The following is a 23,729-nucleotide window of genomic DNA, read 5'->3' as shown; positions in this document are numbered from 1 at the left end:
AAGCCAGGCTCACTAGGTAAAGAAGTTCTTCCCAAGCCAGATAATTTGAATCAATTCAATCAAGTATTTAACTAAGGTCCGACAGTGCCACAGTATGTGCCCAGTATTGAGTTAAGAGAGCCAGAAGACATGTAGAATGCTTAGCAGACAAGCCCTCAGAAACTTCTTTCTCTAAGGAGAAATAGTGCATTAATGGATGTCTGAAATTTTACAAACATCTGTGACTGCTTACTATGTGCAAAGGGTTTGAGCAGGTAAGGAGATAAGTAGAGTAGTGGCCATAACATCTCTTTTATATCAAGCCTGCATCAAATATTTCAAGGGAAAAAGGCTCTCTATTGTCTCATGATGAGAAAAAATATCTAACATTTATTGAGCACCTAAATTGAACGTACTGAATGTTCTTCAGTACACCACATTCCTTCTTGACACAATACTCTTGCTTGTTGTTACCCTAACTTTAATATCCACCCTCCCACTCTGCTATGCTTATCCGTATCTGCTTTTGTTTTTTCAAAGAACAGATCTGATTTTCTTCAAAAGCTTTTCACTCCCAACCTTCACCCAATAATGCTATCTTTTCTTCACAGCCTTTAACATGCCTTTTGGAACTTCGGTTTAGTACCTAACAGAATTTATGATGTCTTGTGTTGGTCTCAGTCTTTCAGGTTTGTGAGACCTGGATGGTCAAATATACTACAAACTCTGTAAGACTAAAACTCAATTTATATTTGTTCAATTATTCAATATTTGGTTAGCATCTGTTTGTACCAAATCAGCACTGTGGGAGAAATAGATATAAATAAGAAAAGAGTTCTCAAGGAGCTCACACATATATTCTCTATTCTGAAATGGAATCAGAATCTGTCTAGAAAGCACTTAGAATAGTGCCAGACACATAATAAGTCTTCTATAAATGAACTATCATTAGCTATTATTTCTCTGATACTACATAAATGAGTGAGAAGTAAAGATAAGAACTAAGAAAGGAAGTTACAACTGTTAGGTTACTTTTGTGGCGATATATAAGAAATCCAACTCAAACAGCTTAAATAGTAAAAGGGACTTATTGGCTTGTCTAACTGAAAAAATTCCAGACAAAGAGTAATGATCAGTTATGATTCCATCAGGTTTTTGGCACCATTTCTTTGAGATTCTTTTGATACCACTCTCCCTTGTTTTGGCTTTATCCCTGTAGCAAGGTAATTATAGTAACTACAGGCTTCACATTTATACATAACATCAAGAGGAAGAGAGAATTTACCTCTTCTGGTAGCTTTCTTGTAAATCAAGAAACTTCTTTGCTAAAGGCCCCAGCAAATCCCCTTCTCATTTCAGTGTACCAAGTGAGTCACAGCATTTTTCTCAACCAATTTCTTGACCAAGAAATGCCATGACTACTTTGCTTAGATGGGGTTTCCCTGGTGGCTCAGCTGGTAAAGAATCTGTCTGCAATGAGGGAGTCCTGGGCTCGATCCCCGGGTTGGGAAGATCCCCTGAAGAAGGGAAAGGCTATCCACTCCAGTATTCTGGCCTCAAGAATTCCATGGACTGTATAGCCCATGGGATCACAAAGAGTTGGAAAAAACTGAGTAGCCTTCACTTGGCTTGGCTTAGAGTAGGTTTTTGACCCAGGCACTGTTATAAAAATGAGATTATTGTATCAGTTAGAATGTCCTGCTTATACTGCAAATCTCAGTGACATAACAGCAAACATTTACTTCTTGTTCTAACTATATGCTGGTGTATGTCGGCAGGGGGATCTCTACCATAATAGTCACCCTGGGAACCAGGCTGATGGAGGCTTCATCTCGACACATGCTTTAGCAATCACTGTATCTGGGAGCGGAGAAGGCAATGGCACCCCGCTCCAGTACTCTTGCCTGGAAAATCCCATGGACAGAGGAGCCTGGAAGGCTGCAGTCCATGCGGTCACTGAGGGTCGGACACGACTGAGCGACTTCACTTTCACTTTTCACTTTCATGTATTGGAGAAGGACATGGCAACCCACTTCAGTGTTCTTGCCTGGAGAATCCCAGGGACGGGGGAGCCTAGTGGGCTGCCGTCTCTGGGGTCGCACAGAGTCGGACATGACTGAAGCGACTTAGCAGTATCTGGGAGGGGCACCTGGTGAATCATACACTAGCCCTTAAAGGCTTCTGCCTGGAAAAGACATATATCACTTCTATTCACATTCCATAGACCAAAGCAAGTCACATGGCCACACCTACCTAAAACAATCTAGGAAATGCAATTCTATAATGTATATAGTAAACTGGAATATTTGTGAAGAGCTACAATCACTATAAAGAAAGCTGAGCACTGAAGAACTGATGCCTTTGAACTGTGGTGTGGGAGAAGACTCTTGAGTCCCTTGGAATGCAAGGAGATCCAACTAGTCCATCCTAAGGGAGATCAGTCCTGGGTGTTCATTGGAAGGACTGATGCTGAAGCTGAAACTCCAACACTTTGTCCACCTGATGCGAAGAGCTGACTCATTTGAAAAGACCCTGATGCTGGGAAAGATTGAGGGCAGGACGAGAAGGGGATGACAGAGGATGAGATGGTTGGATGGCATCACCAACTCAATGGACATGGGTTTGGGTAGACTCCGGAAGTTGGTGATGGACAGGGAAGCCTGGCGTGCTGTGGTTCATGGGGTCGCAAAGAGTCAGACACGACTGAGCAACTGAACTGAACTGAACAATCACTACTGGGCTTCCCAGGTGGCTCACTGGTAAACAATCCGCCTGCCAATGCAGGAGACATAGGAGATGCAGGTTCAATCCCTGCATCAGGAAGATGCTCTGGAGGAGGAAATGGCAATCCGCTCCAGTATTCTTGCCTATAAAATCCCATGGGCAGAGGAGTCTGGTGGGCTAGAGTCCATGGGGTTGGACATGATTAAGCATGCACACATGCACAATCACTACTACGATTACTCTTGGCCCAAGCAGGACCTGTACAGATGACTATACAGATGACTATACAGGAACTATATAGGAACTGTACAGATGACTACAGAATTAGCTTCTCCTGAAGCACATGTACCTCCTTGGGAAAGAAATCTCTTAGCAAAAATTAGGTACTACTAGGAAGGAAGCAATGAATGCTAAGCATGGAACTGATAATGTTTACTATAGAAGTTATATGAAGGCAAAATGATCTCAGACATCAAACAAGTGGAGAAAAGATCATCAACAGATTGGCAAAGGCTGAGGGAGAGAGAAGCAACCACTGTAGGTCTGTAGCCATCTAGAGATCTGCACAGCAGGAAGGGCCTAGATGGAAATAGGCAGCAGAGCCAGGGCATGAATTAGCATCTTTGTGGCTACGCTCCCCAGCCCCGCCATGGGAGCATAAAATGCATTATCAGGAAGATAGGTAGGGATGAGGAGCTTTGTGTGAGGTCTTGGATTGTCAAAGATGTTGAAGAGATGAAACAGTTAAGAGGTTCTCAAATGTGCATGGGGGGCCAAAGTCATAATAGAACCCAGAACCAGTCATACTGGAGTTTCAGCTTCAACATCAGTCCTTCCAAAGAACACCCAGGACTGATCTCCTTTAGGATGGACTGGCTGGATCTCCTTGCAGTCCAAGGGACTCTCAAGAGTCTTCTCCAACACCACAGTTCAAAAGCATCAATTCTTCGGCACTCAGCTTTCTTCACAGTCCAACTCTCACATCCATACGTGACTACTGGAAAAACCATAGCCTTGACTAGACAGACCTTTGTTGACAAAGTAATGTCTCTGCTTTTTAATATGCTATATAGGATGGTCAAAACTTTCCTTCCAAGGAGTAAGCATCTTTTAATTTCATGGCTGCAGTCACCATCTGCAGTGATTTTGGAGCCCCCCAAAATAAAGTCTGACACTGTTTCCCCATCTATTTGCCATGAACTGATGGGACCAGATGCCATGATCTTCGTTTTCTGAATGTTGAGCTTTAAGCCAGCTTTTTCACTCTCCTCTTTACTTTCATCAAGAGGCTTTTGTGTTCCTCTTCACTTTCTGCCATAAGGGTGGTGTCATCTGCATATCTGAGGTTATTGATATTTCTCCCGGCAATCTTGATTCCAGCTTGTGCTTCTTCCAGCCCAGCATTTCTCATGATGTACTCTGCATATAAGTTAAATAAGCAGGGTGACCATATACAGGCTTGACGTACTCCTTTTCCTATTTGGAACCAGTCTGTTGTTCCATGTCGTTTTAACTGTTGCTTCCTGACCTGCACAGAGGTTTCTCAAGAGGCAGGTCAGGTGGTCTGTATTCCCATCTTTTTCAGAATTTTTTACAGTTTATTGTGATCCACACAGTCAAAGGCTTTGGCATAGTCAATAAAGCAGAAAGAGATGTTTTCCTGAAATTCTCTTGCTTTTTCAATGATCCAGCGGATGTTGGCAATTTGATCTCTGGTTCCTCTGCCTTTTCTAAAACCAGCTTGAACATCTGGAAGTTCATGGTTCATGTATTGCTGAAGCCTGGCTTGGAGAATTTTGAGCATTACTTTACCAGCATGTGAGATGAGTGCAATTGTGGGGTAGTTTGAGCATACTTCGGCATTGCCTTTGCTTGGGAGCCCCATACAAAGCCCTACATAAATGTATGTATGGGATTGTAACAGAGATGGGAAGAGTTGAGAGTGATTAGAATACAGGTGAGACTATCTCCAACTGAATGACAGTGGGAATAACAAAGTGAAGATGAAGTACAGATATCAGTGGGCTGATGGGCACTGTCTAATAAGTCAAGACTTTTTCAATTACAAGAGATAGAAACCCAAGCCCAATCGTGTGCTCAGATGTTCAAGTCATGTCTGCCTCTTTGCAACCCCATGGAGTGCAGCCTGCCAGGCTCCTCTGTCCATGGAACTTTCCAGGCAAGAATACTGGAGTTAGTTGCCATTTCCTTCTCCAGGGCATCTTCCCAACCCAGGGATCAAGCCCACATCTCCTAAGTCTCCTGCATTGGTGGGAGGATTTTTTACCACTCTATCACCTGGGAAACCTCAACCCAAACTGGCCAAAGAATAAAACTAAACATACTGACCCACATAATAGAAATAATTACAAAGGTAAAAATGGATTCAAGTATGGTAAGATTAGGTGCTCAAGCACTGTGATGGGAAATCACTCTTTCTCCATCTCTATAGTGTCTACCTTCCTCTGTGTTGGTTTTATTTTCAGGCAGATTGTCCTCAAATGGTAACAAAGATAGTCCCCAGCTGCTACCAGCTATACTCTACCAGTTTAGTAACCCTAGTAGAAAAAGGCAGTGCCTTTTTCTTGTTTCAACCAAAGTCCTGAAGTAACTCTCATTACCTGGTCTCGATCGTATGCTCCTCTCTGAATCAGTCACTATGACTGGCATCCATCCCAGCTGAATCACATGGAGGGAGAGTGGGGGAGAAATGCACACTGTGGGAGAACAAATGAAAACCTCCCACATCCACCATAGGAAGCAGGCTTAGGAAGCCTGTTCCTGAAGTGATGACTATGGAGAAGAGGACACAGGACAGAGGAGGGAAGAACATCAAGAGAGGATTTGAGGCAGAGGGACAGCAGCATTTATTGCAGCATAGCAAGTTTTAAAAAAGGGATTTACCAAGTGCACTTTGGGAGATGGGGAAGTAGTGTAATGAGACAGATGGTGATCACAGATATCTGTTGGTCAAAACACTGAGAATATATTTAAGAATTCCCAAAGTGGCCCAATACACTCTTTGAGAAATAGTAGTTTAGGAGACAAAAGTAGACACTGTCACAGACTTTCAAATGATTCTTTGCTTGTTAGGTGTTTTTGTTGCTAACTGCTGAGGTGGGGGAGGGAGGGAAAAGGACTGTGTCAGTCTTGAAGGAACTAGACTAACGCAGGAGACACGGGCAGAGGTCTCCCTATCACTGCCATAATTTGATAGCTTAATGAATCTCAGTGGAAAAAGCAATAAAGAAATTATCCATAAAGTTGCTAAAGTTACAGCCTGTCAGAGAGATGTGAAATGTCAGTGACATACACAGCACGCCAAGTCCTCTCCACCTACCCACTAAACAGAAAGGCCCACCCTGTCTTGCCTTTCTTCTACCCTCCTACATACACATTATACCTGCACACAGGCACATAACAGCAGGGAAGGATTCTCTTGGAACATTGTCAGAATCATTCTTTAGACCTCCCAGGCAGGTCACTACCCTGAAATGAAAAGCTGCCAGCCTCCCATTTTTGAAGCTGGTGGAACAGGGCTGATTAAAGCTGACTTCATACTGAGCAAATACTTGTGAGAGGCAATTTAGTTCTGGATTCATCCTCTGGATCTTAACAATTACCATCACCACCACCCTCGATACTGGCACACTTCCAAGCATGTTCAAACAAAAAGGGCTTCACCTCGTGCTTGACCAAAAGAAGACATTAGCCCGCTATGACCCTGAACTTAAAGGATTGGCTCTGTGACAGAGAACTGGATGGAGCACAGAGACCACAGCCCCAGGTGAGTACTCAGATGGCCAGAATAAGTCTATGTTATGACTTAAAAGTCTGAAACCCAGGAAAGGATATAAAGGTCAATGCAGAGAAGCTAATTCCTTCACAAAAGAAAATCCAGGATGCTTTAATTCTTACTTCATACGCACACCTACTATTACTTGGCCCTCTGTAGCTATTGCTCTGGTCACAGACCCTAGAGCTCTGAATATTCTCTGTTGACTCTCACTTCCAAAACAGACATCTTGGTTACAAGGCCCTGTCTACTCCCCAGTGAGTACCAGTAATTACTGCACACAGTGCTGGGAAGGTGGTATGCTAAAAAGAAACAGCACAAAGACATTATCACAAACTCAGCAATTTCACTCTTAGCTATAGGCCCCTCAAATTGAAAACTGGTACTCAAATACATGTATATGAATATTCACAGCAGCATTATTCACAATAGCCAAAATGCTGAAACAATCCAAATGCCCATCAACAACTGAATAAATAAACAAATTGTGGCATACACACACAACAGAATACTCCTCAGTCGTAAAAAGGAATGAAGAACTGACACATGCTACCCCATGGATGAACCTCTAAAACATTATACTAAGTGAAAGAGGCCAGATACAAAGGTCAGGTCACATACTGAATGATTCCATTTATACAAAATAACCAGAATACATAAATCCATAGACAGAAAGAAGAATGGTAGTTGCCAAGGGCTGTGGTTTCCCCAGGAGAAAGGAAAACAACCGCTTAATGGGGATGGATTTTGTTTTGCAGTGATGAAAATGTTTTGGAACTGGATAGTGAATAAACTAAATGTCACTGAACTGTTCAGTTTAAAATGATTAATTTTATGTCATATGAATTTCACCGTAATTGTTTTAAAAAGGGAGTGGGATACTGACTCAGCTGTTATATAACTTTATCGCCTTACTCCCTCACTTCTACCTGAAGATGTATGTAGAAAGACGAAGTATTGGCCATTACGGAACCACAAAGCAACAAACACTTGCCTCAAAAAAGAAAGACTCATTATAAAGATAGAAGGAAGCTGGGTCTTTGATATCATGAAGGAAACCATGGAATCATCAATTTTAATTTATTAAGAGATAAATAAAATCTCCAGTTGAAGAAATAGCACAATCTTGGCTCCTCACAATTTCTTCTGTAAAGAATGACCTTAACACAGACTAAGTGAACAAATTCTCTTTAGTTAGATGCATTTGTTAGATGTATTTTGGCTAGGTGGTTTCACCAGTTGCTGGGAAAAATGCACTTTGCTGCGTAGATCAGCACTCACCATCTGTAAGCATTCCAAACAGGAAGATAATTAATACAAAATAGCATCACAGACATTAGGTATACGATTAGATATACAAACGGAAAATAGTCTTTTGAATAAGCCATGGCTTACTCCTGGCCTGGATAAACATAACTGTTTATTCATTCAGTATTTATTGATGAGTACTTACTATGTGCTGGGCATACTGAGTCAGGGATATGAGCCAGAACACTGCAGTAAGCAAGAAAGATAAGCCTCTGCCCTCAGGGAGCTTACATTCTAGCAAGGGGAGAGACAGAAACAAACACATGAGCAATCTCACATACGCTGCTGTTAAGATCACGCATACAGAGCACCATTCTGGGCTTCCAACTCCTCTGATTTCGGACTGGCTCTGAGCTCCTCTGTCTCTGGCGTGGCTTCACAGGATGCTCAGGTTTCTCACTTACCGAGAAGTCAGCAGCACTTTCAACATCACAAAATTGGTCTAGGTAGTCAACAATTCTCAGTTCCTTATCTCTACTGCTGATGTCATCCCTAATATTTCACCCTACTTCAGGAAACACACAAAACAACAAAAAAAAACTCCTCATCCCAATCATTTTCACCCATGAAAGTGGAAAAATTAAACCAGAAGCAAAATTCATTATTGTTCCCAAGAGAAAGAGTCTACCAACAAAACGAAGCCTACCTTTCTAGTAGACGATAGGGAGAAGGGCAGCATGAGCACAGCATTCAGGTCAAAAAGTTGTACACAAGGAAAAATGTATATCGTCACTAAGTACAATACATAATTCTAGCACCTGAAGAGAATGTCCTAGACTAGTGCTGTTCAACAGAAATACAATGCAAGCTACAAATGTTAGCAATATAGGCAATTTAAAATTTTCTAATAGCCATATAAAAGAAATAAAAAGAAACAGGTTAAATTAGCTTTAATAGCATATTTCCTCTAACCCAGCATATCTACAGTACTATCTTTTCAACAAATAATCAATATAAAAGTTATTAATAAGGTATTTTACATTCTTTAATCCCACACTGAGTCTTCAAAATTTGGTATGTGTTTCATATTTACAGCACATTTCAATTTGGACTAGATACAGTTCAAGTACTCAATTGTCACAAGTGGCTAGTTGGCTACCTTATTTGACAGGGTGGTCCTAGACAAAACACTCACTAAGTTCTCTTTTCCACGAACACTGAAGCAAATGGCTCCTCAGAACTAAAGTTTCTAGGCGTCTCATTGGTTGCACTGAAGAAGCTATATTCTGCTACCCTGGGGACACAGTCCTAGGTACCATGAACCACAGGTAAACATAACTGATTGATTAAGAAATACATATACAAATAAAATTCAGGCAGGAACAAAATGATATGCCTTGGTGGAGAAAAAGAGTATGTTCTCCTAGTGCCAATTCATCTGTCCATTCATCTATTCAACATTTGTTGAGAGCCTGTCACGTGCCAGAATTAACTGCACATAACTAGTATTCTGTCCTTAGTCTTTTGGGGTTGCGGGGGTCGGGGCGGGGGAGTTGAGAGACATAAAAAAATAAACAGGTTCATTGTATACAGCAATATTGTTATGAAGAAAATAAAGTAGGAAAATATCACCATGAATGGGAGAAGAGATTACTTTAAGAGAAGAGAAGGCTTTTCTGAGAAAGTGCCATTTAAGCTGAGAATGAAATAAAAGTGACAGGCATGGAGAAGAAAGTTCTACACAGAGAATATAGTTAGGGCAAAGACCTAAGGCAGGAAAAACCTTGGCATATTTGCAAAGCAGAGAATGTCAATGTTGTTAGACAGTAGTTAACAGGAAAATAGATGTGCTCATCAAAGTAGTCAGGGGCCAGATCTCTTAGGACCTATAGAAAAGGGTCAGGAGTTTAGTCTAGATGTTATTCTAAGAAACAGTCAATGAAGTGTTTTAAGTGCAGGTAGGGGGAGGTATTAATATGGCCTGGGCTGGCTGGTAGTGTTGGAAGTATAAGAGGTGAGATTTAGAATATATTTTCAATTTATTAGCAAGTCCTATTAGCTCTACCTTCAAACTTAGGTTATATAAATTAGATTATATTTTGAGTCTGACAGGATTTGCTGATGAACAGGATATGATGACCAACTACTAGACTTTGGTGTGAGGATGTAGGTGAAATGATGGTGCCATTTATGTGAGCTGAAACAAGAATAAACTCTGCTCTCCCTCCTGTATTTCCAATCTTGATAAATGGAACAACCATTCAGTCAGAAGACAGCTTCATCCAGAGTAGTGCCATATTCAAACAGTCACCAAGTCCATTAATGCCACCTCTCCAAAGTTTCTTAAACCTGTCCCCTCTTTCCATCCCCACAGACTTGTGTGTGTGTGTGTGTGTGTGTGTGTGTTTTAGTCGCTTAGTCATGACTCTTTGTGACCCCAAGGACTGTAGAGGACTGTAGTCCTCTGTCCATAGAATTCTCCAGGCAAGAATACTAGAGTGGGTTGCCATTCCTTTCTCCAGGGGATCTTCCCAACTCAGGGATTGAACCTGGGTCTCTTGCATTGCAGGAAGATTCTTTACTATCTGAGCTATGAGGGAAGCCCTCTATTACTAAGACTATTGAAATCACCTTAATAATCTCCAGGTTTCAATTCCAACCCAACAGCAATGCTACAAATTGTCTCCCTGCTTAAAATTCTCCAACAGTTTTTTTGAAAAGTGATTTGGATGACATCATCCTTATGGCAGAAAGTGAAGAGAAACTAAAAAGCCGCTTGATGAAAGTGAGAGAGGAGAGTGAAAAAGTTGGCTTAAAGCTCAACATTCAGAAAACAAAGATCATGGCATCTGGTCCCATCACTTCATGGGAAATAGATGGGGTAACAGTGGAAACAGTGTCAGACTCTATTTTTTGGGGTTCCAAAATCACTGCAGATGGTAACTGCAGCCATGAAATTCAAAGACACTTACTCCTTGGAAGGAAAGTTATGACCAACCTAGATAGCATATTCAAAAGCAGAGACATTACTCTGCCAAGAAAGGTCCATCAGTCAAGGCTATGGTTTTTCCCGTGGTCATGTATGGATGTGAGAGTTGGACTGTGAAGAAAGCTGAGCGCCAAAGAATTGATGCTTTTGAACCGTGGTGTTGGAGAAGACTCTTGAGAGTCCCTTGGACTGCAAGGAGACCCAACCAGTCCATTCTAAAGGAGATCAGTCCTGGGTGTTCATTGGAAGGAATGATGCTGAAGCTGAAACTCCAATACTTTGGCCACCTCATGAGAAGAGTTGACTCACTGGAAAAGACTCTGATTCTGGGAGGGATTGGGGGCAGGAGGGGAAGGGGACGACACAGGATGAGATGGCTGGATGGCATCACCGACTCAATGGACATGAGTTTGGGTAAACTCCGAGAGTTGCTGATGGACAGGGAGGCCTGGCGTGCTATGATTCATGGGGTCACAGAGAGTCGGACATGACTGAGTGACTGAACTGAACTGAACAGTTTAAGATGGACATGTCCTTTGACTTGCTACTTCTCTTTTATGGTTCTATCCTATAGAAATATAGAATAAGGATATATAAGGCTAATTCATTATAGCACTTTAATAGTGAAAAACTGGACACTACCTAAATGCCATTCAAGAAGGGAACTGTTATACAAACCACCACATAATTATACAATTCAACCTAGTCCTTATTTTTAAAAATGAATCAGATTTAAATATACAGATATAGAAAGATCTTCAAGATATTTCAAAAACAAATAGCAATGTATGTATGGGCAGTGTATATATGATTGTATTCACTTAAAAAGCATTGCAGTGTATTTGTGGGTATGAGTGTATGTTGTTTCGAAAGGTCTAGAAAAGGTCTGGGATGATACACACTGTCAACAAAGGATATGGAGATATATATATCTTATTGGATGAATTTTCCAATAATATATTTATATAACAACAACAAATTGTACAGCTATTCTACATGCCTTAATGTGATTAAAGGCACTTTAGCACCTGGCACTAGCCTTTGTTTCCACACAAATTTCTCAGACTTATTTACATCAGGAAAATGATAATGTACTTTCGTGTGATGGGAAATGTGGGTTGATTGCTGAAACTGGGTCATGTTAGAGACCTATTTGCTTTGCAACTGGAATAGGAATGGCAGCCTCTAGTACTCAGAAGGACAGCAAGATCTTTCTGAAGAGAGGTTAAGGTGCTTGTTCCTTTCCTTAAGGACCCACTAGAATTAGTTCATTCCTTTTAGCTCTTCAAAGGAAGAAGCAAAGTTTCAAGGCATTTCCCGTTTCAACCCATTCAGCTTTATATGTTTTAAGAATACCTGTACTTTTCTTATTTACAGTTTATTTTGCTTTTATAATATAAAAAGCCAATAGAAAGGGACAGTAAGTTTAGTGTCATAGTTCTAGTTTCTTTCTGAAAATTTTCCTCATTTCCCCAGGAGATTTAAACAAGAAAAATTTTTAAGTGACAGGAGCATAGCTCTCGGAGAAGGCAATGGCACCCCACTCCAGTACTCTTGCCTGGAAAATCCCAGGGACAAAGGAGCCTGGTGGGCTGCTGTCTATGGGATCACACAGAGTTGGACACGACTGAAGCGACTTAGCAGCAGCAGCATAGCTCTGCTAGATAACAATGTGAAACAGCTTTCATGGAATCAAAATGCTGAACAAATAGCAGATGGAATTATACCAATTTCTAAATTCTAAAGATTTTCGTATTTGTTTTTTGACTGTCATCTCCTAGTTACTTTTTTTTTTTTAACCCAGGAATAAGGAGAACAAGAAACTATACATAAAAGTTTTTCTATTGTAGTAATGGCTGGGAATCTAGCCAAACAGCCAACTGGTAGAAAGAAGAGGAACTGCTCTTCCCAATCTCATTCCCATTCACTGTCTAATCATCTCAAAATGACACCAAAAAGAGTTATGAAATATTCAATTATTTCCTCCTCAGTTATTGAGGTCAGAAATGAAGTACCTTGGCAGGACCGGAAGACAAAAACCTAGTTAGTAATTGCTTATGCTCTGGTCTTCTACATTCTATATCCTAAAGCTGCTATCTACACCAGCCCTGCCATTAAAATATCCTTCAACTGGCTTGAAGTGCTGTAGCACATCAGAAGACTTCTTCTCATTGTTTTGTATTATTATTATTCAGCCTCACTTTAAAATGCGTTAGCTACCACTTACCTTCATAAAATATCAGAGCAGAAAGGAATATTGGTGATCCTACCGTAATCCTCTCATTAGTGACAACTGAGAAACTAGCCCAGGAAGATGACATCAGGTAATAGTGTCACACTGCAAGTGTCTAGTTAACTGGGACTCGAACCTAGTCTCCTGACTTCCAGGCTATGCCAAATTGGATATTTTCTTTTAATCATTTAAAGTTAATGCTCCTTAAGGTGTTCTGGAAAAAAAGTTGTATCTAAATGAGAAAAAGGCTTCAACTACAAGGGCAGATAGATTGGAAGCAATCTTCCAGCAGATATAAAGCTATGGATCGATTACCTACGGCCAAAGTTGTTTACTCATCACCTGACTTTGGTCAAGTGTATGAGGAATATTTATTTAGTGCAGTGAGAGGAGAAAAAAGTGGCAAAGTGGGGGGAGGGGGTAAAAGTGGGTGGAAAAATGGTTTCTTAGTTAGGGAAACATTCTGATAGACCACTTTGGATATGATAGGATCTTTCAAGGTCATACTTGGAACAGGAATAAAATATAGAACTGTTATTTTTTCTAATACATTTATAACTTTCCAAGGCCTTTGGGAAGAAAAAGGTGATGATGAGAAGGAAAAAGGAAGCTGAAATATTACAGCACTCTACTTGGGATGAAACATGTGAGAATGGAAAAGACACTCTTTAAGAACAAGAATGTGTATCATATTCCTTGACTATTCAATGCTGACTCCCTCCCATTGACCATGCCTTGCCCTCTACTATAATACAAGACTTCAATGAAAATCTGCCACACAGACTTGTGTCCATGGTTACTGTGAGTCAGTACAGATGGTGCAGAGGCAAGGTAAAGAGGCCAGGGAAGCATGGAGGCTTCCTAAAGTAAGGAGAAACCTGGCCAGTCTAATAGCTAGGATACCAAACAAAAAATGTTTCAAGGAAAAGACGGGTTGAACAGCCAAAGAGCAGCCAAAGAAATTGAGAAATAATGAAAATAAGAAATAAGACATTAAAAAAAAACAACTGAACAATTTCAGCACAGTCATAGGTTATAACACAGACTCCAAGAGGGAGATGAAAGAATAGATAACAGATAAGAAAAATAAGAACAGTAGCTTTAGGAAAAGGAACATGCAAGTGAGATTAAGAAAAAAAAACCACAAGAAACGAGTATTCACTGAAATGAAGAGCTGACAGTTCACCTAGAACTACATTTCAAAACTTAACATCTGATTACTACTGAACTTCTTTCTAAACTATCAATGTTTAGAAAACAACGTTTCAAAGCTGAATAGCCCTATTTGCACAAGGTACATACTTAAAGTCATTCTTAAGGCAACTTAAGAAAAAAGTTTAGATCACATACAACTGCATCTACTATTTGAAACAATGCCAATAAGAGAAAAATTTCTGAAACACTTTTCTTCATTGGGAAAAGTATTCATTTTAATTATGCTCCAAGATGTTACAGAGCTAGAAATTAACAAATTTCAGTCAGTATAAAATAGATTTATTGTCAATATTCAGTCATTCATACAACCCAGGTTAATAAAACATTACTTCACACAAGGCTCAGATGCTCTAAAATCTATCTTAACTTCACACATGTACTAGAAAATGATAAATACCTAAAAATGACGATGCAAGGGAAAATATTATAAAAAATACAACTGTAGACCCTTGTATGAAAGTTCTTTAAAGTTCTGCCTTTGGGAATAATTCCATGCTACATATCAGAACCAAAAATAAACTATTTTCCTTGAGGTTACAATGCTCAACAATATACTGGATGCACTCTAAAATACCATGCTTGACAAGAATCAAAAGAGACAAAGAAGGCCTTCAAAAAGGTTGAGAGAAAAAAACAAAGGAGCAATCAATTGTTATATGCTGATTTCTGCTACGATGACCTCTTTAAACAATTTACAGCACTGTGGAAGAACTGAAAAAAGAAGGGTACCAGTCTCAGCACAAATTCAGACAATTTTAAAGGGTACTGTTTCCAATGCTCTCGACTCTTCAATACTTTATGTGGACTCCTTATCCTAAGCCCACGTTTTTTTTCTCTAATTTATTCCTAAGGACTTTCCAAACACACTTTCTGTTTTTTATTATCCAATATACAAACCACAAGGCAGTAAGCAAAACAACATCTGTCAGTCAAGTCAGTTCTAAACACACCAATTTTGGTTTACATATTAATCATGAGATATAGGCATAACCATCCTCCTTCCACACATACTCTCATCTCCCCTTATACAATGACTCCATCTTCAACCATGAGGCAATGTGAAGCTTTAAGATTTTTTTTCCTACATCAATGACTTGCCTGTTGTGAAGGTGCTTGGTTGGCAGCAATATCAGGGGCTGTTAGGAATGCTTGGTCAGAACAGATAAAAAGGATGTGATCAGTGAAACTGTAACCTATCATAATGGGCTTCTTACAGGCAGACAGGAAGAATTTACCTTATAGACTTGTCGCACTCATTTCAGAAGGGAGAAAAATGTGTCTTAAAAAGGAAAGGAAAAAGATTAGATAAGGGAATACAGCAAAATATTACTACTGTAGTAATAGGAAAGGGAATGCGTATAGCTAACCTACCTTGTGGGGGAAGTTTCTGGCATAGAATAATCAAACTTTCTCTCCCATTATTGTTTGCACAAGATTAACAGTTGCTTTACATCAAGAGGGGCAGAAAGCCATTAAACACATTTCTTCAAAGGTAAGAAATCTCTTTTTGAAACGAGCATTAGAGAAAGGAGGAAAAGGCAGGGAAAGCTCACTCAAAGAGGTCCTCAAACATGCGCTGTCCCATTGCTATGTATGCTTCCTTTTCCTCTGGTGTCATCTGGGCCACCAGCTCTGGCTTCTGGCTCACTTCACTATAGGAGAACGGACGGCCAGCCACCATGACAATGGGGTCATCTGCTACTTCCTCAAATTCATCATCTTCCTCATCCTCTTCCCCATGATGTGCAGCCACAGTGGCCACACGGGGTGGAGAGTCATCATCTGACTCGCTGGTCTCACTCTCAGAGTCACTGCCGTTGGCAGCAGTCATGGGAGCAGCCGCCCCCACTGAACCTGCAGGGGCAGACGGGGTCTTCTTCTCATGAATAAGCAACGCTCGCATGACCTCCTCATTATCATCTGGCCCTGCGTGGCCTTCTTCACGCTCCTGAAATGAGTCTATATCTATGCCGCCTGGAAAGAGAAAATCAGAGAGTCAGTATCCTTAAATAAAAAAGGCACTCCTTTACAGCTAATAAAATATAAAAGCTTAATATATTTAAATATAGGATAATATAACACAGATTTCGCTGGTTTCATTTTTTTGAGCTACTGTCCAAAAGACATTCAAAATGTTTCTCACAAACTAGAGCTTAAGTAACATAAACCATAAGTATAGCTTGACCCTTGAACAATGTAGGTTTGAACTGTGCAGGCCCACTTATACATGGATTTACTTATTTTTTCTAACAGTAAATACTACAGTAATATATGATCCATGGTTGGTTGAATCCATGGACGTGAAGGAACTATGAATGTAAGTTATACCTAGGTTAATCCCTATGTTCAAAGGTCAACTGTACCTGGGTCTGTTTTGATTTGTTTTGTTTTTTAATATCTACTTATTGATTGGGCTGCATCGGGTCTTAGTTGGGGCACAATGGGATCTTCACTGGGCACACAGGGTTAGTTGCCCTGTGGCATGTGGGATCTTAGTTTCCCAACCAGGGGTCGAATGCATGTTCCCTACATTGCAAGGTGGATTCTTAACCACTGGACCATCAGGGAAGTCCCTGCACATGGGTTTTAAGAGACATAGCTTGGATCTGAACCCTGGTTCATCCAACATGCAAGCTGTAACACTTTGGGCTAGTTATTTAGTCTCTAAACTTCGGTACCTTTTTCTATAAGATGGGATGATAGAAGTGTTTGGTTTCTAGGGCTCTGGTTAAGAACATGAAATAATGTCTGTGAAGGACCAAGTTTGTAGCTGGCATAACAGGACATCAAAATAAAGCTCCTCATCCTGCTTGGGGCAAAAGCCAAAGGCCTTACAATAACCTATAAAGTCCCACATCATCTGAACCCCTCCTGCCCCACTACTTACCCCTTCTCTTACCCCTTGCTTGTTCTGCTCCAGTCACAGTGGCCTCCATCGGATTCCCCGTGCACACCATACACACACTCCTACCTCAGGCCCTCTCCACTGCCCATTTCCTTTGCCTGGGATATCTTTCCTCTAGCTACCCATACTCTCTTGCATCTTTCTCTTTGCATGTCTTTACTCAAATTTTACATTCTTTCAATTCACCCCTACCTCTATATTCTTAATGCTCTATTTTTTCCATATAGCATTTATTTTCTAACATAGTACTTCATGTCTAGTCTCTGTCATCTACTTTCCACAAATGTCAGTTCTCCACAATAGATACTTACTTTTTTTACTCAGTGATATATCCCATGCACCCGGAATAGTGCCTACTGATTGTTAGGTACTGAATAAATATTTGATGAATGAGTAAATAAATGGCAGCTTATTCTCCTGAAGCAAATTAAGTGTACTTTGAACTTTATCTAGGAATCTAGTATCAGAAAGGATACTTCTCCCATCACACACTTCCTATCATTTTGTGTACACATTACAAATGAAGAATTTAAGAAAAATACCTGCATCCTGTATTCTGAAAATAATACCAAATATAAATGTTGATTGAAACCTGACTCCTTTATTCAAATCCTAACATTTATTAGATGTGTTATTTTGGCCAAGCTACTTCATCTTTTTCTGCCTCAGTTTTCTGAAGTACAAAAAGGGTGGAAAATAGTATTTATCTCATTGGATTACCAGGGTGATTAAGTGAATATCTGCAAAGGTCTGGCACTTAGATTAGTGTTATCCATTATCATTATCAAGAGAAGACCCGTGTGGGCTAAGCTGCTTCACTCCTTGTGGCCGACTCTGTGAAACCCTATGGAGTGTAGCCCACCAGGCTCCTCTATCTGCGGGATTCTCCAGGCAAGCATACTGGGGTGGGTTGGTTGCTATGCCCAATTCTGGCCATGGATAAAGTGAAAGCATCTTCTCACTAACACATGAGAATGAATTAGTTGTAATCTTGGACATTTTTACAACGTATAGATAGAATTCCTAAGATGAAACATAACAAGAAAGAGAAAAGGAAACAGGAGTTGAGAAGTTAAAAAGTTTAGATCAGAGAAAACAAGTTTTTTATAACATGGATGTAGACGTGAGAACTAAAATTACACTTCACCATTTATTTAAAAATAGTGCCGGAGCTGACCCTCCTCCTTAGGGTCCTTATTGCCAATGTAGTGTTTCAAGGGGAAAAAAAGACAAGTAATGTATGCAAGCCAAAACTAAATGAAGTCATGTCTAAAAGATTTCTGACAAGGTTCCTGAGAGACTTAGGCAAAAAAGGAATTGTCTGTTATAGACAGAAGACAAAAAATAAGGATATATGAAATCTCTAAATGGTGAAGCAGAAAAAGCAGTTCTAGGAACTGTCTTATTTAACAGAGTTATAGATTACGAAGAAGATGCGTACTGGGAAACTGTCAAGTTCACTGATGAGGCTAAGCGATTCTGGGTACTTAAAGCCCAAACTAACACCAAAAAAATATAGGAAGAGCTGAAGGTTGAATAAGTGGGCATAAGAGTGTCAGATCTAGTTTGTTTTTCAAACCTGCTGAGTTTGGGGGATTTTTTTTTTAGTTTAAAAATTTTTTTTGGCTCTGCTGTGCAGCAAGAGAGATCTTGGTTCCCTAATCAGGGATCAAACCCATGCCCCCTGCACCGAGATTGCATAGTCTTAACCCTGGCCACTAGGTAAGTCCCTAGATCTATTTTAGTACTGGCATAGTATAAGAAAATCTGCCTAGCAAAAAATAATCTAAAATATACTAAAAAACCTGATCTAAGCTACCACATAAAGGGAAGGAGAGGATCTAAAAAAAAATTCCTGCAAATGATTCTAAAGTTGTCTTAATATGCTTCCAGAACCAAAGCAATAAGAGTCATGTAAAATCTGAAGGATATTTGAAATAAAACTCAAATTATTAATGATAAATCATTCATAAATAATATGTATTATTCTGGTCATTAGGTCTCAAGTAAAGTATATTACAACTGGAGATAGTCTAGAAAAAGACAATTAAAATAAGACAAAAAATGTAGGTGGAGATCACTTGGGGGAAGAGAATGATTTGTAAGGAGAGTAGAAAAGAATTAGAATTATCACTAAAGTAATGAGGACATGATTGAAGTCTATGAAATTCTTAAAGATATTAAAGTAAATTGAACTCTGAGGAAAATAACGCGTAGGACAAATAAGACTCACTTTACAGTTCACTGGATAGAGTCTATTCAACTATCACAAAACCTAATGAAAGCAAATTTAGACCTAACAGCATATACTATTTTATACACAGAAGGAAATATTCACAAAAGGGAACCAAGGCTAGATGACTTATTTAAAGTCCTTATGATTTAAATTCCACCATTCTAGGAATTATAAACATTGAATGTTAAACTTATGAGCCTAATTGTATATAACACTGGCTAATAATAGCTTTATTTCCTTCAATTTTGTTACCAAGTTCACAGAAAAAAAGTCTTGTTGCTTCAAGAATAGGCAAGAAGCCAAGCCGGGGAAAACAAACCATTAAATAGTTGACAGACTAACTACGATGTAATCTAAAATAACTTGCATCAAAATAACTAAACATCACAGCCAAGGTAATCAATGGGAAGAAGGGAGACTGAAGTATGACTACCAAGGGAAATTTTTTTCCAGTTGGAATTAAAAAACTAAAGAGAATCACACTAGAGGCATTACCTGCTTTTACCATCACTACCCAACTCCACATTACTCTTACAATTCTTAACATACATTCTTAGTAAAAGCACTGCTAATTACGAAGGAGAAAGCAGTTAGGAAAAAAGTGAACAAGTGGTTTTTAGTTACTGATGATTCTTCAGCATTAAAGAACCAGACTCAGTGATACATTGGCAATGATACATAACCTAGGAGTAGGGGCAGGTAGGTTATAACACTAATGAAATCTGATTAGAGGTACAGACTCCCTATTTCACCCCTGTTTCCCAGTTTCTGAATAATATTTATCCAGTTTTAGCCTCCCATTTCCTACCTACTCCTAAACCATCATCATCCAAAGTCTCTAAATCCAGTAATTTGAGACTAAAATTTATAAAGTAAAATGGTGCAGCTCTCAAACTTCTGATTATTATGCAATTGTTAACACTTCAGGGCTCACAGAGATTTCTAAAACCTTCTGGTATAAAGTTCTGTCAGTCTTCTTGGATGGTGAGATACTCGTTCTTTATTCATGTGGTATCTTTTATGTATTTCAAGGAGCACAACTCCTTTTTACTTATGAGGAGGCAACATAAAAAGTTTGGGCTAGTATATAGTTAAGGCTCCCAGTTCAAAGAAATAAAAATGCATGTAAAAAGGCAACAGAAGATTAAAGAAGAGATGAATTTGGCCACTTTGCATACAAGAGTACTTTTGCAAGAAATTAAGACAAAACAATGATAATTTCTCAAATCTAAAAACAGGGATTTAAAAAGTCTCTGGTATTTCAATTAAGTTAAAGGATAATACAAGAATACTGGTTGGTTTTACTGCTTATTGCTCAATTTACTTTCTGCTATATGTTTTATAAACAGATGGGGAATGGTTTTCAATAAAACTAAGAATTGCCCAGGCAAAATTTCTTACCAAGTCAAGTTTATTTTCTACTGAACTCAAGACATATTCATCTTACTAACTTCTACTCTTACCTTCTTTCATCTCTTCAGAACTATATGCTCCTTGGACAGTGCTCTCTCTTAACCAAATAGGTCTCTCTTTGGCAGATTTCCCCTCCAGTGAGGCTCGATGAAGATCTTCTTGGTCATCCATGTTAATGACAACATTCTGAGTGTATAAGTCCTCATAGGAGGGACCCTTGGTGGTCCACGCTTCCCGGTGGTGCCCACCTGCCAGGCCAGCAGCTCCAGCAGCAGATGCTGCACGGTCCTTGCTACATAAAAAGATCAGAGGAGGAAAGAAAGAAGAAACCTTGAAGGCTTAGTGCAGGAAAAGAAGGGCAACTGAGGAAGTGGTTACTGAAGCATTACATATAAATGTGATCATGTACACATGCTTTAATAATTCTGAGAATTTGCTCTTATACTTCTGGGTGAAGCTTACATTGGTTAGAAGAACACATTATATTTATATTTAAGTTCCTTAAACTCTGAATCCTCTGGTGTGTACAAATGCTTGAGGTTGGATAGATTAAGATGTTTCAATAAATATACTTAGTGAGAGGAGAGAAAGATATAGTGACATAGACCACTTAAAGACACTAGTCTGGCAAAACTCTCTGCCAGTAAAATCTTTGATGAGAATTTTGTTTTAAAACAAAACACATGTTATATTTTTAAAAGCATCTTTTCAGCTGAATGCAGAAAAATTCAAAGTAGTTCTATAGGCTTTTCCCTGTCTTTCATGTGCTGAGAAACTAAAAAAATATTCTACAAAGCCAGACGTCAACTCAGAATCAATGTTCTTCTGCAACTCACCAAATAAGGCAAATCTTCATGCAGAGATTGGCCTCATTTCTGTCAAGTTGTATCTCTCCATTTCTGCACCTACACTGACTCTCCATATCCAGCTCCAACCATTATTTCTACTCCATGGCAACCATAATCTATTTCTGAGTCTATTTTGTTTAGCTTTTTACCTCTACTAGCCATGATTTAAAAAAATAATAATAATGTATTTATTTTTGGCTGTGGTGGGTCTTCACTGCTGCACGGGCTTTTCTCTGGTCGCAGTGAGCAAGGACTACTCTTCATTGCAGTGCAAGGGCTTCTCATTGCAGTGGCTTATTTTGTCGCGGAGCACAGGCTTCAGGGCCTGAGGGCTTCAGTAGTTGCAGCACGTGGGCTCAGTAGCTGGGGTGCGCAGGCTCAACAGTTGTGGCCCACAGGCTTAGCTGCTCCGTGGCATGTGGGATCTTTCCGGACCAGGGATCGAACCTGTGTCTCCTGCAGGCAGATTCTTTACCACTGAGCCACCAGGGAAGACCCATGCTTCAGGCCAGATCACTCCTTATTTTTCTCTAGTCACTTAATGTTTCCTCATCTCTGTTAAGTTTTAGTCTTTCTGCTGCTCCTTCTGCTTGTTTTACTTTCAATCTGCTCCAAACTCTTTTGAATATACCTGATTTTCTGTGTCTAAGCTCACACCTTATCTTTCTTTGCCTGCTACTGATGCTTTCTGCATCAACATCTATGCATGACTCTCCCTCCCTTTCTGTTTAGACAACTCTGTTTTAGTCCATAGATTATCTCCATGTTTCATGAATTACCTGCTCACTTAGTACCTGCCCTATACCTTTCTCCATACCTTCTGCTGTGTTCTTTCCCATGTCTACTGATTCCCTTGCTCCACATTTCTCTAACTTCTCTGCTATTTTTTCCCTAAAATTTTCCCATGGATCCTGAACTGTCTCCTGGGCAGTACCCTTTCTCGTTCTGAGCCTAAGCAATACTTCATTTGTCTTTAAGTTCTGTACCACTTCTCTCAGACGCCACTCACTATTTTTCCTTCTCTTTGATCCTCCTTCCTGTCTGCTTACTCCATTGCTCCTCATTTCTTCCTGGGCCCACTTACATCTGCTTAACTTTTTTGTCTCACGTTTAATTAAGACTTGTCTGATATATATGGGGGTTGCAAAGAGTTGGACATGACTGAGCAACTGATATATACTGTGGTCCGTGTATCTGACTGGCTCATTACACCTCTTCCTGAGAACACTATGTTTCTCTGGAGGTAATCTTGGTTTCATCTCATACCTCCTTGCCTCTGGATATCTACAGACCCACTGCCACTTTTTCCCTCAAAAGAAAAAAAAAAATAAATGTACCCTCTCTAGCTGTACAAACCATGCTGATCTGGTCACTTAATCCATGCCTTCTAACTACTGCCCTTAGCTGTACCAGGGCTGCTTTGTACATCATTCTTTCCCACAAACTTATTAGTTATCTTCTCACTCACTCTGAGTTTAGGCCTACGAGGCATGTCTCTGTACCCAATCCATCTACCTGTCTTGCTATAGTTTAAAGTCTTATGTTACAGTTGCAAATAACTGGTTTCCTTCTAGCTTTTATTCCTTTCTGCATTCATTCTAATGTTACTTTTTGCATTATTTACAATGTCGATCTCAATTTAATCCATATCTGTTCTTCTTCATTCCTTTTCTCTCTTCCATGTTGTCTTCTAAAAGGTTGTGTTGTTGCTTTCACTATAATATGACTCTACTTAGTCTGATGTAAGTCATCTTTTTAAAAGCCGGTCTCTCTCAAGCATTCAGTCTTCCCTTCTCTCTTAGCCTGATCTGTGTTTTCATGTTTCTGTGCTTACTCTACATTCTGAGTCTCTCCTCTCTCACCCAGTTGTCTCCTTAACTCCTTTTAATGTCTCTTCTATCTTCAGCTAATAGTCTTACCTTGTTGTGCTGAGCCTGTCTGTGCCCACATGCATCTCCCTGAGTTAGCCAGATGCCTTTTCTGTCTCTTTCCACCCACTCAATGTTTCTCTAGTTCTGACTTGGCCAACTCCATCCTGTCCTGTTGCTCCTTCACCCAGAATCTTAAATGATCCACTCAGTCTTTCTGAAGCTACTATTTCTCCATATCAGCTTGAACACATAGTTGTCATCTACGCTGTATC

At 39.8% G+C, this 23,729-nt stretch overlaps 1 protein-coding gene across 6 annotated transcripts in view; it reads right to left on the bottom strand.

Annotated features, from left to right (window-relative positions):
• Positions 1–7,562: 7,562 nt before the first annotated feature.
• Positions 7,563–23,729, bottom strand: part of GTF2E1 (general transcription factor IIE subunit 1) — a 41,921-nt gene continuing 25,754 nt past the window's right edge. For all 6 annotated transcript variants that reach the window (XM_060418433.1, XM_042231939.2, XM_027980298.3 and 3 more), the window contains exons 4-5: positions 20,789–21,030; positions 7,563–16,158 (exon numbers count right to left, since the gene is read on the bottom strand). In XM_060418433.1, coding sequence (XP_060274416.1) covers positions 15,734–16,158; positions 20,789–21,030 — 667 coding nt within the window. In that variant the 3' untranslated portion in view covers positions 7,563–15,733. The remainder of the gene's footprint in view (positions 16,159–20,788; positions 21,031–23,729) is intronic.

This window comes from Ovis aries, chromosome 1, assembly GCF_016772045.2.
Source record: "Ovis aries strain OAR_USU_Benz2616 breed Rambouillet chromosome 1, ARS-UI_Ramb_v3.0, whole genome shotgun sequence".
Taxonomy (NCBI): domain Eukaryota; kingdom Metazoa; phylum Chordata; class Mammalia; order Artiodactyla; family Bovidae; genus Ovis; species Ovis aries.
This window is presented reverse-complemented; position numbering and strand designations above follow the sequence as displayed.